This window comes from Mobula birostris, chromosome 6 (genome assembly GCF_030028105.1).
Source record: "Mobula birostris isolate sMobBir1 chromosome 6, sMobBir1.hap1, whole genome shotgun sequence".
Taxonomy (NCBI): Eukaryota; Metazoa; Chordata; class Chondrichthyes; order Myliobatiformes; family Myliobatidae; genus Mobula; species Mobula birostris.
Window position 1 is genome coordinate 131,833,649 of NC_092375.1, and position 13,858 is coordinate 131,847,506.

The 13,858-nt window shown below is 36.5% G+C and overlaps 1 protein-coding gene across 3 annotated transcripts in view; it reads right to left on the reverse strand.

Annotated features, from left to right (window-relative positions):
- Positions 1-13,858, reverse strand: part of LOC140199369 (trafficking kinesin-binding protein 2-like) — a 104,167-nt gene that overhangs the window by 41,604 nt on the left and 48,705 nt on the right. For all 3 annotated transcript variants that reach the window (XM_072261336.1, XM_072261334.1, XM_072261335.1), the window contains 2 exons: positions 13,043-13,119; positions 3,415-3,531 (listed from right to left, as the gene is read on the reverse strand). In XM_072261336.1, the coding sequence (XP_072117437.1) occupies positions 3,415-3,531; positions 13,043-13,119 (194 nt within the window). The remainder of the gene's footprint in view (positions 1-3,414; positions 3,532-13,042; positions 13,120-13,858) is intronic.

Consider the following 13,858-nt stretch of genomic DNA (forward strand, 5'->3'; position numbering starts at 1 on the left):
CGTACATGAAGTCCCATTTATTTACCATTGTAAAACACATGGATAGTAGATGTGCTATATGCACCTAAATTTACAGAAGGCATTTGATTGGGTGTTGTATCAAAGGTTATTACAGAAAATACTTATGACGTACTGGCATGTCAGAAAATTGGCTGCAACAGAAAATACAGGGAAAGCATAAATCGGTCTCTTCTAGTTGGCAAGATGCAAAAGGCTACCAATTGTTTTTAAGATTTCTATAAATGATTTAGATGAGGGCCCCAAAGGCATGCTGTTAAATTTGTTGGAGATATATACATTGAGTTAAGACACAAGAAAGCTACAAAGGGATAGACTGATTAAGTGAGTGGAAAACAGTCTAGCAAATGGAGAGTAACGCGGGAAAATGAAACTTTCCTGCCAACCCAGAAAAATAAAAAAGATTCAGAGCTTTGAGATACAAGGGATCTTGTACCCCAATACATAATTCTCAAAAGGCATTGGTCAAACAACAGAGCATTCTACTGTATTCTGTATGTGCTTCATTGACATCTTTTTTTTAAAATGGAGCACTTTTAATGTGTTAGAAGCAGTACACTAAAGTTTACTAAACCAAAATGTGGAATGGATAGCATGTCTGTTGGTTGAGGAAAGATTGGACAGGCCTAGGTTGTATCCACAGACCTCAGAAAGATTTGATTGAAATATACAAAATCCTGGGTTGTACTGATGGGGTGCCTAGGAAGAGAACACTTCTACTGGACCCTTCAAAGCATTGATATAAAAATTAGCACTAAGCCTCAAAAAGATAAATTTGGGAAGATAATGAAAATCCAGGTTATGTACTCTAGAGACACAAAAGCTGGCACAGAGACAGTCAGGGTATGAAATTACAAGGTCTTTGCAGCCCAAGGCACAGCAATAATTAGTAGATAAAAAGTGATGATGTACAAGAGAAGCATAGAAAGAGTAAATGAGAGCAGGAAAATCCATGTCAAGAAAGATTTGAATACTAGAAAGAAGAATTTCAAAAAAATGTTGCTGACTGGGGTCAGTGAGCACAGGACTAATGGCAGAGCGGGATGTTTTCTTAGAAATGTTAATACTCAAGAAAAAAAATGTGCATTTGGTATAGTTATATGAACCAAACCACTGGTTAGGAGTTGTGAACAGTTATTTGACTCTAGCAGCTGCTACTCAATATAAATTGAATTTTCTTCCCTACACTGCAAACTCTCCCTATATTACTATTGGGAAGAGATAAACAGGCAATCATATAATATAGTACAGCATCAGTCAATTACCAGATTATGCCATATATGAACCTGCTCCTTGTTTACTCAATCTCCATTAACATATCCTTCAAACACAAGTAAATAAAACCTGAACTACAGGAGTGACCTGTAATTGACTAGTTGCGCATAATTATGTCAATTAATCAAAATGAGCATCTCAGGGTGAAGAGATTTTCATCAAGTTCCATCATATATACTTAGTGGCCACTTTATTAGATACAGGAATGGAATCCAATGTTGTCTTCTGCTACTGTAGACTATCTACTTTAAGGTTCAACATGTTGCTCATTCAGAGAAGCACTTCTGCACACTACTGTTGTAATAGGTGGATATTTGAGTTACTGTCATCTTCCTGTAAGGTTCAACCAGTCCCCGGACCTCTCTCATTAACAAAGCATTTCGACCCACAGAACTGCTGCTCACAGGATTTTTTTTTTTTGTTTTCACACCATTCTCTGTAAACTTTAATAGACTCTAGTGTGTGAAAATCCCATGAAATCAGCAGTTTCTAAGATACTCAAACTATCCCAACTGGCACCAACAACTATTCCATGGTCAAAGTCACTGAAATCACATTTCTTCCCCATTCGGATATTTAGTCTGAACAGCAACTGAAGCTTTTGACCGTGTCGGCGTGCTTTAACGCATTGAGTTGCTGCCACATGATTAGTTGACTATACATTTGCATTAACGAGGTATACAGGTGTATCCAACAAAATGGCACCGGAATATAGAGTGAAAGGCAATCCCACAGTATACAAGAACTTGATAACATTTTCAGTGTTAGGGAGTATTCTGGAGTTACCTGAATATAGCAGATATTAATTCAAGCAAGAACCAGTCTTCATTTCTTATTGTAAATTGCAAGCTGTAAATTGAAGCTAAAAGGACAGGCTGGCCCACAGACCAAGAGATTATGGTTTACGAAATGGTGAGATATTTGCATATGTTTTAGCCAAACATTAAAAAAAATGGGGTTGTGTATCAATCTTGGCAACTACAGGCTTAAGTAATTAGCACCTTTGCACATAAATTTAACGAAGTTTACAATTAGTTTGTCCCAATAAAGGTATTTGAACATTCAAAGGTGTCTCCCACTGCAGATATGCAAATCAATGGAAGCATTGTCAATGTAATTGTCACCATTGAAATCGTGTTGAATCACCTAATAATACCACTGATCTCATAAGAGTATAAAAATGTGATTACCTTTGAGTTAGGGAGATTCTATGTTGGGTCTCCAGATGTATGCCTGCTTGTTGTGACGAATAAAGAATACACTATCACCAGCTTCAGTGTCTCTCTGGTGACTTCAATCACGGTCAGAATAGGAGCAACTTATATTTGACTTGCACACACTTAAATCAGTTAATCAAAATGCGCATCTCAGTGCAGAGACAGAGATTTCATCCTCATTATTCACAGTATATACTCAGTGTCTACTTTATATTAGATACACGAGTAGCTACTGTAGCCCAACCATTTCAAGGTTCAATGTGTTGTTCATTCAGAGATGCCCTTCTGCACACCACTGTTGTAACACGTGGTTACTTAAGTTGTCATCTTCCTGTCAGCTTGATCTAGCCTGGCCATTCTCCTCTGACCCCTCTCACTGACAAGGCATTTTCACCCACAGAATGTTTTTGTTTTTCCACACTACTTTCTGTCAACTCCAGAGACTGCTGTGTGTGAAAATCCCAGATCAGTAGTTTCTGAGATAGTCAAACCACACTGTCTAGCACCAACAATCATTCTACAGTCAAAGTCACTTAGGTTATATTTACTCCCCAATTTGATGTTTGGTCTGAACAACAGCCGAATCTCTTGACTATTTCTGCATGCTTTTATGCATAGTTACTGTCACATGATTTGCTGATTAGATATTTGCATTAATGAGCAGGTGTACCCAATAAAGTGGCCACTAAGTATAAAATGAAAGGCAATTCCAGTCAACAAGAACTTAATAACATGTCAGGCATTGGAAAAATTTGGGTAGCCTTTTACATAAACCTACCACAACATTCAGCCATCTCAGCAAAGCACAGATATTGATGTGGAACTCAAATCACTTGAAGGTCAAATGATAAAGGAAGGCGACGTCTCTTTGCTAAAAGTAAATCAGTTGAAAATGTCAACTCACTTGATCATAAGCCTGGGCCAACTGTTCTTCTAGGAGTTCATTTCTCTCAGACAGTGCTCTGTTCCGCTGCAGTAAAGACTGCCCTATCCGAGCAGCCAATTCCAAATCACGATCTCTCTGCCAAAGAAAAACAACGCGTATAATAACAACAAATCCAAATGGTTTGGTGAAAGTCCTTAGGCCATTGCAAGAGTACAAGAAGTTTATAGCACAAAGTTGCAGTTCGCTCTGATCTTACAAATTAATTTTCTCTCTTGGACAAGCTGACCAACTGTGCAATTAAACTATCAATTCTAGGGCAAGTAACTTGCAGAACATTTTACTATTTCTTTAATAAAGTTTTGTGGGGAAAAAATCAGCTCTGGCAGTAAAGCTGAATGAATTCCTTTCTTTTTCTTTTTCAATATTTTTATTGATTTCTTACATAAAATACAGAGTACAGTAAGATATATGATATATCGATTACAATATATTGGAATCACAAATATAGTTTCATTACCCCATATCGTATACATTAAATTTAAACATAATATTGAAAAGATATATTTTTATTTTAAAAAAAAACTAAACCCACTATCAGAAAAAAAGTTTTTTTAAAAAAAAGGGAAAAATCCTTATCATACAATAAAACATTGTTAGCCAACATCTGTGCTTAATAGCAAATCAAAGATTTTGAAAATAATTCAAAAAAGGTACCCACAATGTTAAAAAATCTTGTCTAGGTTCAGAAATTGAACAGCAAATCTTCTCTAAATTTAAACATGACATAACATCTTTTCACCAATGAGTATGAGTAGGCAGGGTGGCATCCTTCCACTCAAGCAACAATGCCCTCCTGGCTATAAGAGACATAAAGGTCAAAATATGCAAATTACGTGACTCCAAAATAATATCATTTCCTCCAACAATACCAACTAAGGCAGTCAAAGGATTAGGTTTAAAGTTTACTTTAAAAAGCACCGAAAAAGTTTGGAACACTTCCTTCCAATATTTTTCAAGGCTCGGACAAGTCCAAAACATATGAATTAGTGAAGCTTCTCCATTGTTACATCTATCCCAATAGGGAGATATATCTGAATAAAAACGAGACAGCTTATCTTTAGACATATGGGCCCTATGAACCACTTTAAATTGTGGAAGGGAATGACGGGCACATAACGATAAGGTATTAACCAATTTAAAAATTTCATTCCAAGTATCCTCAGAAATTGGAATCTGTAAATCTTGTTCCCAGAGATTTTTAATTTTGTCTAAAGGTAGGACTAATCAAAATAGGATATACATGGTAAATGGTAGGGCATTGAAGAATGCAGTAGAACAGAGGGATCTAGGAATAATGGTGCATAGTTCCCTGAAGGTGGAATCTCATGTGGATAGGGTGGTGAAGAAAGCTTTTGGTATGCTGGCCTTTATAAATCAGAGTATTGAGTATAGGAGTTGGGATGTAATGTTGAAATTGTACAAGGCATTGGTGAGGCCAAATTTGGAGTATTGTGTACAGTTTTGGTCACCGAATTATAGGAAAGATGTCAACAAAATCGAGGGAGTACAGAGAAGATTTACTAGAATGTTACCTGGGTTTCATCACATAAGTTACAGAGAAAGGTTGAACAAGTTGGGTCTTTATTCTTTGGAACGTAGAAGGTTGAGGGGGGACTTGATAGAGGTATTTAAAATTATGAGGGGGATAGATAGAGTTAACGTGGATAGGCTTTTTCCATTGAGAGTGGGGGAGATTCAAACAAGAGGACATAAATTAAGAATTAAAGGGCAAAAGTTTAGGGGTAACATGAGGGGGAACTTCTTTACTCAGAGAGTGGTAGCTGTGTGGAACAAGCTTCCAGCAGAAGTGGTTGAGGCAGATTTGATGTTGTCGTTTAAAGTTAAATTGGACAGCTATATGGACAGGAAAGGAATGGAGGGTTATGGGGAATGTAGGTTGGTGGAACTAGGTGAGAGTAAGAGTTCGGCACGGACTAGAAGGGCCGAGATGGCCTGTTTCCGTGCTGTAATTGTTATATGGTTATATGGAATATTTCTCATTCCCAACAACATAACATAAATATTAGATATAGATCCATTATGGAAGGGTTTCAAATTAAAAATTGTATTAAGTAAATTCTTATCTGGACTTTTAGGAAATGTATGTACTTGAGAACGCAAAAAGTCTCTAATTTGTAAATATCGAAAGAAGTGGGTTTTGGGTAGGCTATACTTAGCTGACAATTGTTCGAATGAAGAGAGACTATCTCCAACAAACAAATCCTGAAAACATTTAATACCCAATCTATTCCACTCTTTAAAACCTACATCAGTCATAGAAGGTTTAAAAAAATAGGAAAAAAATCGGATTTGGAAGTGAAAAACTCAATAAATCAAAATATTTTCTACATTGTACCCAAATCCTCAAGGTGTCTTTAACTACAAAATTATCAGTTAAATTACTTAAAGGTAAAGGAACTGAGGATCCAAGAAGAGAAATGATAGAAAATTTATTAACAGAATTAGCTTCTAAAGAAACCCAGACTGGACAGTCCTCTCAAAAATGTAAGATTCTGTATATTGACTGCCCAGTAATAAAACCTAAAATTGGGTAAGGCTAAACCTCCATTCTTTTTAGCTTTTTGAAGGTGAACTTTATTTAATTGAGAAATTTTATTTTTCCATATATACGAAGATATAATAGAATCCAGACAATCAAAAAAGGATTTAGGAATAAAAACAGGTACAGCCTGAAATAAATATAAAAATTTAGGCAAAATATTCATGTTAATAGAATTAATTCAGCCAATCAACGATAAAGAGAGGGGTGACCAATTTGATAGTGCTTTCTTAACATAATTAAGAAGTGTAAAAAAAAATATCTTTAAAAAGGAATTTATAATTCCTAGTAATTGTTACGCCTAAATAAGTAAATTGATTTTACAATTTTAAAAGGAAGGTTAGTTTTAACTAATACCAAATTATTCAAAGGAAAAAGTTCAGTCTTATGGAAGTTAAGTTTATATCCTGAAAACTGACTAAAGCAGGAAAGAAAATAAAGTACGGAAGGTAAAGAAGACTCCACATTAGACATGTAGAGCAAAAGGTCATCAGCATAAAGTGACACTTTTTGAGTAACACCCATCCTTAAAATACCAGTGATATCATTAGATTCCCGGAAAGCAATAGCTCAAAGTTCTAAGATCAAATCAAAAAGCAAAGGACTCAAAGGACAACTTTGTCTGGTTCCACGTTGAAGTTTAAATGGTTTAGAATTCTGAGCGAAGGGAGACAGATAAAGTAATTTAATCCATTGAATAAAATCGGGCCCAAAGTTAAAGTTTTAAATAAATAATTCCATTCAACCTGATCAAAGGCTTTCTCAGCATCTAAGGATATCACACATTCCGATATCTCTTTAGAAGGAGAATAAATAACATTCAATAAACAACAAATAATAAAGTGGGAGTATCGATTTTTGATAAATCTAGTCTGATCATCAGAAATAATAGAAGGCAAAATATTTTCAATGCTACAAGCCAAAAATTTAGATAAAATTTTAGAATCAACATTAAGTAAGGAAATTGGTCTATAAGAAGAACATTCAGTTGGATCCCTATTCTTTTTAAGAATAAGCGAAATAGAGGCTTCATAAAAAGATTGTGGCAACTTACCTAATTTAAGAGTCTGAAAGGACTGAGTATAAGTGAGGTATACGCAAAGAGGGAAAAGCCTTATAAAACTCTCCAGAAAATCCATCAGGACCTGGAGCCTTCCCCGACTGCAAAGAGTGAACAACCTCCGCAATCTCCTCATAAGAAATGGGTTGATCCAGCAATTTTCAATTATCATCAGAAAGTGTAGAAATGTTTAATCGATCTAAGAAATTATTCATTACAGTACAGGTGTCCGCTTTTCGAACGTTCGCTTTACGAAACCTCACTGTTACGAAAGACCTACATTAGTACCCTGTTTTCGCTTTCAGAAGGTGTTTTCACTGTTCGGAAAAAAAAATTCAGCACGCCCCAAGCTGCCGTTCTCCCCCGGATTTGGAACTGCTTTGCTTTAACAGGTGCCTGTGAGCAGCCATTTGCAAGATATCGGAAGGTATCGGAAAAGCCTGAAAGAGCTCGTTAGGGTGTTACACTTACGGTAAAACTAGACATAATTAAGCGTTTCGATCGTGGTGAACGAAGTAAGGACAACGTGAGTTTGGCTTGTGGAAGGTGACGAACATGATGTTGAAGAGGTTTTGGCATCCCTTCACCAAGAACTGACAGATGAAGAGCTGATGCAATTGGAAGAAAATAGGATAACAATCAAAACCGAATGCAGTAGCAAACTGAACGTGAAGCAACTGCGTGAGATTTTCGCTGCAATGATAAAGTATGACTTTAATTTTGAAAAGGTACATCGGTTTAGGGGATATTTGCAGGATGGTTTGAGTCCTTATTAAAGAACTGTGTGATAGAAAAATGCTCGAGGCTCAGCAGTCAAGCAAGCCTTCCACATCAGCCACAGCAGACTACGAACCTCGACCTTCGACATCGAGGCGGGCAGAGATAGAAGAAGAAGAGCTGCCTGCTCTAATGGAAACAGGTGACGAGATGACACCCCAGTGTCCCACCACCCCAACCCCTAGGCCACGGACAGATACCGATTCGCGGAGAATGCAAAGCTAGCCAGGAGGCACACAGCACATCTTTAAGTAAAAAGCCGTAATAAAAATGCTAAATTAGGTGCCGCCTACACGTAATTGTCAGCCCAGATCAGAGACGATGCAATTGGAAATCGGCACTGATCTGGGCCGACAATTACGGGCGGCACCTAATTAATTAGCATGTTTGTTTCGGCTTTTTTCTTAAAGATGTGCTGGATGCCTCCCGGCTACCGCTGGACCCCTGCGTGCTTCGCGGCAATGTATCGGGTTGACGGCCTGGAGGGTGGGGGCCACTACACCAGCCAACCTGCGATGACTCAGTCTAACACACCATCATCTGTGTGCTCTGCGCTGTCTTCCCAATTCCAGTAAGTGATACTACACTATACATACATTATTTCTACTTTATATTGACTGTGTATTTTTACATGTTATTTGGTATGATTTGGCAGCTTCATAGCTTAAAGGGTACCGGAGAGCGGTTGCGCGTGTTTCTGCCGACAGCGCTTGTGTGCGATTTTCGCTCCGGAGAACAGTTCAGTAATGATTGTGGAAAAGTATTTCTACTTTATATAGGCTGTGTATTTATCATATCATTCCTGCTTTTACTATGTGTTACCGTTATTTTAGGTTTTATGTGTTGTTTGGCATGATTTGATACATTATTTTTGGGTCTGCGAACGCTCACAAAATTTTCCCATATAAATAAATGGTAATTGCTTCTTCGCTTTACGACATTTCGGCTTACGAACCGTTTCATAGGAACGCTCTACCTTCGGATGGCGGGGGGGAAACATGTATTATCTTTAGAAGGATCAGAACTATAGAGTTTAGAATAGAACTCTCTAAAAGTATCATTTATTTCTAAATGATCAGATGTTTTATCACCATTAGCTTCACAAATTTCTTTAATTTGGTGTTTAACTATAAGGGTCTTTAATTGGTTAGCCAATAGTTTACCCGTTTTATCTCCATGAACATAAAACTGATTTTTATCTTTTAAAAGTTGAGTTTCAATTGGATAAGTTAAAAGCAGATCGTATTTAGTTTTAATTTCAACACGTCTTTTACATAAAGCAGGATCTGGAGCCAAAGCATATTTTTGATCTAATTGTTTCAACTGATTGGCTAATTCAATTCTCTCCTTATTAGCTTTTCTCTTAACACTTGCGGTAAAAGAAATAATTTGTCCTCTAATATGAACCTTAAAAGCATCCCATAAAATAAGGCTGGAAGTCTCTTCTAGCGTATTCTCTTCAAAAAAGAGTAATTTGTCTCTCCAAAAATTTTTAAAAATCCTTATCACATAACAGAGTTGGATTAAAACGCCAGAATCTGTTCATTCCGGAGACACCCGGAAGATTTAAAGATAAAAACACAGGAGCATGATCTGAAACAGTAATTTCTTTATATTCACAGGATCGAACCAATGGAATCAATTGACTATCAACAAAAAAATAATCAATCCTGGAATACGTATGATGAACATGAGAATAAAATGAGTACTCTCTATCTGTTGGATGCAAAAAGTGCCAAACATCCACAATATCACATTTCATTAAAAAAGATTGGATAAAGGAGGCACATCTACTAAAAGTCAATTATTTAAAAGATGAGCGATCTAAAACAGGGTCTAAACAACAGTTGAAGTCTCCTCCTAGAACTAGAGAATACAGACTTAAATCTGGTAAAAGTGAAAAAAAGTGTTCAAAAAAACCTGGATCATCTGTGTTCGGGGCATACAAAGTAGCAAAAACCATAAATTTATTATCTAATTTCCTTCACACAATAACAAAACGCCCAATGGTATCAGACACTACATTATGTTGAACGAAAGAAACTGAATTGTCTAAAAGAATCGGAACTCCTCTAGCCTTAGCCTGAAAGGAGGAATGAAACAATAAGTCCTTCCAAAGGCTGAAAAGATGTAAATTATCACATTTACGAACATGTGTTTCTTGTAAAAAAAAATTGAGACATTCAATTTCTTAATATAATTAAATACCTTATTACATTTCATAGGATGGTTTAATCCTTTCACATTAAAACTAAGTAAATTAATACTACGGTCCATTTTAAATACTGCTTAAAAGAGAGGTTAGAATAAAAACCCCTGGAATGTATATTAAATCCAAACAATGAGCTTTAAGATAAAGTAACCAAGCAACAAATGAGCTAAGAGAACCAAATAGCTGGTAGAAAAGAAGAAACCCACCCCCCACCCAAAGAGAGAAAGTCGATCAAAGGACAGTCGACAGCTAAACCTACCAACATTACTAGCCCAAAACAATCTACCGGCTGAGCTCCAAAAAATTTTCTTGGCTAACTGTATTCTAACAAGACACAAGAAACAGAGCAAAATTAAACATATTAAAAAAACCTCACGAACAAATATAGAATAAAATATTAAAAAGAACTAAGAAAAATCAGAACATATTGATTTGGAAAGAATTAACTCAATGAAAACTTACTAATGTTAAGTTCTTAATTTTCTAAGCAAAAAAATAAAAGTATGAAAAAAATTAAGATACGAAGGTATACCAAAAGTATAAAAAGTTCATAAAAGAAAGTAATGAACAATTAGACTGCTAATTCTAAAAAAAAAAAGGATCCATCAGGCAGACGCAACATCGATTTATATAGGGAATCATTGAACAGTTAAACTTCTGATACTGATTCGGAAGTTAAGAAATCGTGCACCTCTTGAGTCGAACGGAACCATTTCCAAGAGCCATTTTTCAAAATGATTCTAAGACGAGTGGGGTAACGAAGAGAGGGTTTAAAACCTTTATTATACAACTCGACATAACTTTTTTTAAACTTGAAGCGTTCACTCAACACCTCAAGTGAAAAATCCTCCACAATTCTGATCTTCTGGCCTTCATAATCAATCATACCTTTCCGATGAGATTCATGAATTAAAAGTTCCTTTGTTTGAAAGTTGTGAAGACAAATTGTCACTGAACGAGGTCGTTCTCCTGGGGGAGGTCTTGGTACTGGCAATCTATGAGCTGGGTCTATTTTAGGTGGAAATTTTTAAAATATTCAGAAATAAATTAGCTAAAAGGTTTGCAAAAAATTCCGAAGGCTGATTGCCTTCCATTAACTCTTTAAAACCCAGAATACATAAATTATTTCTTCTGCTTCTATTTTCTAAGTCAATAATCTGTCTTAATGTTTCATTAACCTTTGACTGTTTATTTCCAGGTCATCAATCTTCGCATCCAACAAAGTTTCTTCATTCTCTTTTATCCGTTTATCGTGTTCGCTTAGTTTTTTGAATAGCATCCAATTTTACATCTATTCGTTTAAATTCAGCGCTGAGTTATCGGAACGCCTCCGATAGCTCATTTTTATGCTTCTGAAGTGTCTCCATTATAGATTCCAAAGTTACAGGAGGATCCTCTTCTTCTTTAGTAGCTTTGGTATGACTCATCATAAATCAATAATGCATTTAAAAGTAAGTTTTCAAAACAAGTTGGAAACAGTAAATTAAGTAGAGTCAGAGCAACTATAAAAATGCTGCTACTCCATCAACAGCCAGTAGGTGTTCGAATGAATTCTGTAAGATTAAGAAACAAGCACATCTGTAAGTTGGTTCTAACCTTTTGAATAACAACTCCCATATTTTTCATTTATAATGGACTAATCTAAAATCAACAGCAGCTTGAATAAGAGTGATTTAAGAGAAGGTTGCTTCCAAAATAAAGTGATTTAGACAGTAATGCAGCCAGTTAGTCTTCTCCATGGTACATCTGTAGAAATTTTTGAGCGGCATCTTTGGTGATATACCAAGCTTACTCAAACTTTGAATGAAATTTAGCCACAGTTGTGCCTTCTTTATAACAGCATCAATATATCGGGCCCAGGATAGATCCCCAGAGAAATCGACACCCAGGAACTTGAAATTGTTCATTCTTTCCACTGAACTTTCTATGAGAATTGGTATGTGTTCCCTCATTTTACCCTTTCTGAAGTCCACAATCAGTTCTTTGGTCTTACTGACATTGAGTGCAAGGTTGTTGCTGCGACACCACTCAACTACCTGATATATCTCGCTCCTGTACACCCTTTCGTTACCATCTGAAATACTGCCAACAACAGCAAACTTGTAGATGGTACTTGATCTGTGCCTAGCCACACAGTCATGGGTGTACAGAGAATAGAGCAGTGGGCTAAGCACACATCCTTGAGGTGTGCTAACTGATTATCAGCAAGGTGGAAATGTTATTTTCGATCTGCACAGAATGTGGTCGTTTGGTGAGGAAGTCGAGGATTAGATCCAGAGGGAGGTACAAAGGCCCAGGTATCCTTATAGCTATAGTTTTATTCTCCCTTTTAAAGCATGCACAAAAGGCATTGAGCACATCTGGAAGTGAAGCATCACTGCCATTCATGATGTCAGGTTTCACTTTGTAGGAAATTGATGTGCATCTGATTCCACCTCCAACCTTGTTTGGAATTGTTCCTTTGCTCTTGAGTAGTCCTCCATAAATCACACCTGGCCTTTATACAGTCCTGGATCATCAGATTTGAATGCCACAGATCTAGCCCTCAGAAGCCTACAAAACTCTTGGCTCATCCATGGCTTTTGACTGAGGTATGTACATTATGTTCTCACAGGCACACACTCATCCACACAGGTTTTAATGAAGTCAGTGACAACTGTGGTGTACTCATTCAGACTCGAAGACTATAGAGAAAGTGAGTGAATGGAACTACAAGTGCTTTAAAGGTAATGGCCCAGGTATGATTTTCTGTATGATTTGATTTGTGAACATGTCATAATAACTGCACTTAAGTGTGTAACATTAACTGGGAAGAAGTTCTTGCTTTAGCTCCCCATCGATGTAGCACTGCAACTTCAATACAGCAGAACTCTGCTGGCCTGCTAAATGTTATTGATGTTAACCAAGTTCTAATCTTCTTATCTTTTTTAAATCTAATTTAGCCGCAAGTTATGAAAAGTAAGCTTAAATGTCTTACCTCAGCCAGCAAGTGTGTGACCATATCAATGTCATTGTACGTTCTTGTCATCTGATCCACCCTTTCAGAACTGAGAACTGGGATAAAGATTGAAATTTAAAGGGTCATTAACATGGGTCAAAACCCTGTAAGATCGGTAACATTCAAGTTTATTTAACTTAAAACTACTTCAAAACCTGTGAACATCTTTTCCTAAAAGCAAAACTCTAGCAATTGAAATAAATGCCTGATTAAGCTCTTAAATTTGAGTCTCCTATTTAATATTATCTTATCAATGAAAACAGTTTCTCATTCACTATTTTTTCTGTATCTTTTATTGATTAAAAAATAATTAAAGTAAGAAAATTACACCAAGGGTCAGGATTCTCTGGGCTGCATGCCTCACTCCTCAACACCTATATAATGTATCTGCTCCAGCTGAGAGAGACCCATTTCAATATCAGTTGAGGAGAGCTAAAGCTTGTTATTTTTTTTTCAAGAATAATGTACGTCTTAAATACCAACCTTCAAATGGATACTTGACTTGGAATGCATTAAAATGTTCAGTATAAGACCACAAGTCATAGGAAGAGAATTAGAACATTCAGCCCATCAAGTCTGCTCTGTCATTAGAACATGAACTGATTTATTTTCCCTCATTCTCCAGCCTTCTCCCCATAATCTTTGGCACCCTTACTAATCAAGAATTTCCACTTTAAATGTACACAATTGCTTGGCCTGGACATGGTTAAAAAGCTGCTCCAAGGGCTTGTTAAAATTAGATTAGGAGGAAATTTCCTCTTTAGGAGGAAATAAAGTGCAGCGCTGTAACCTTTG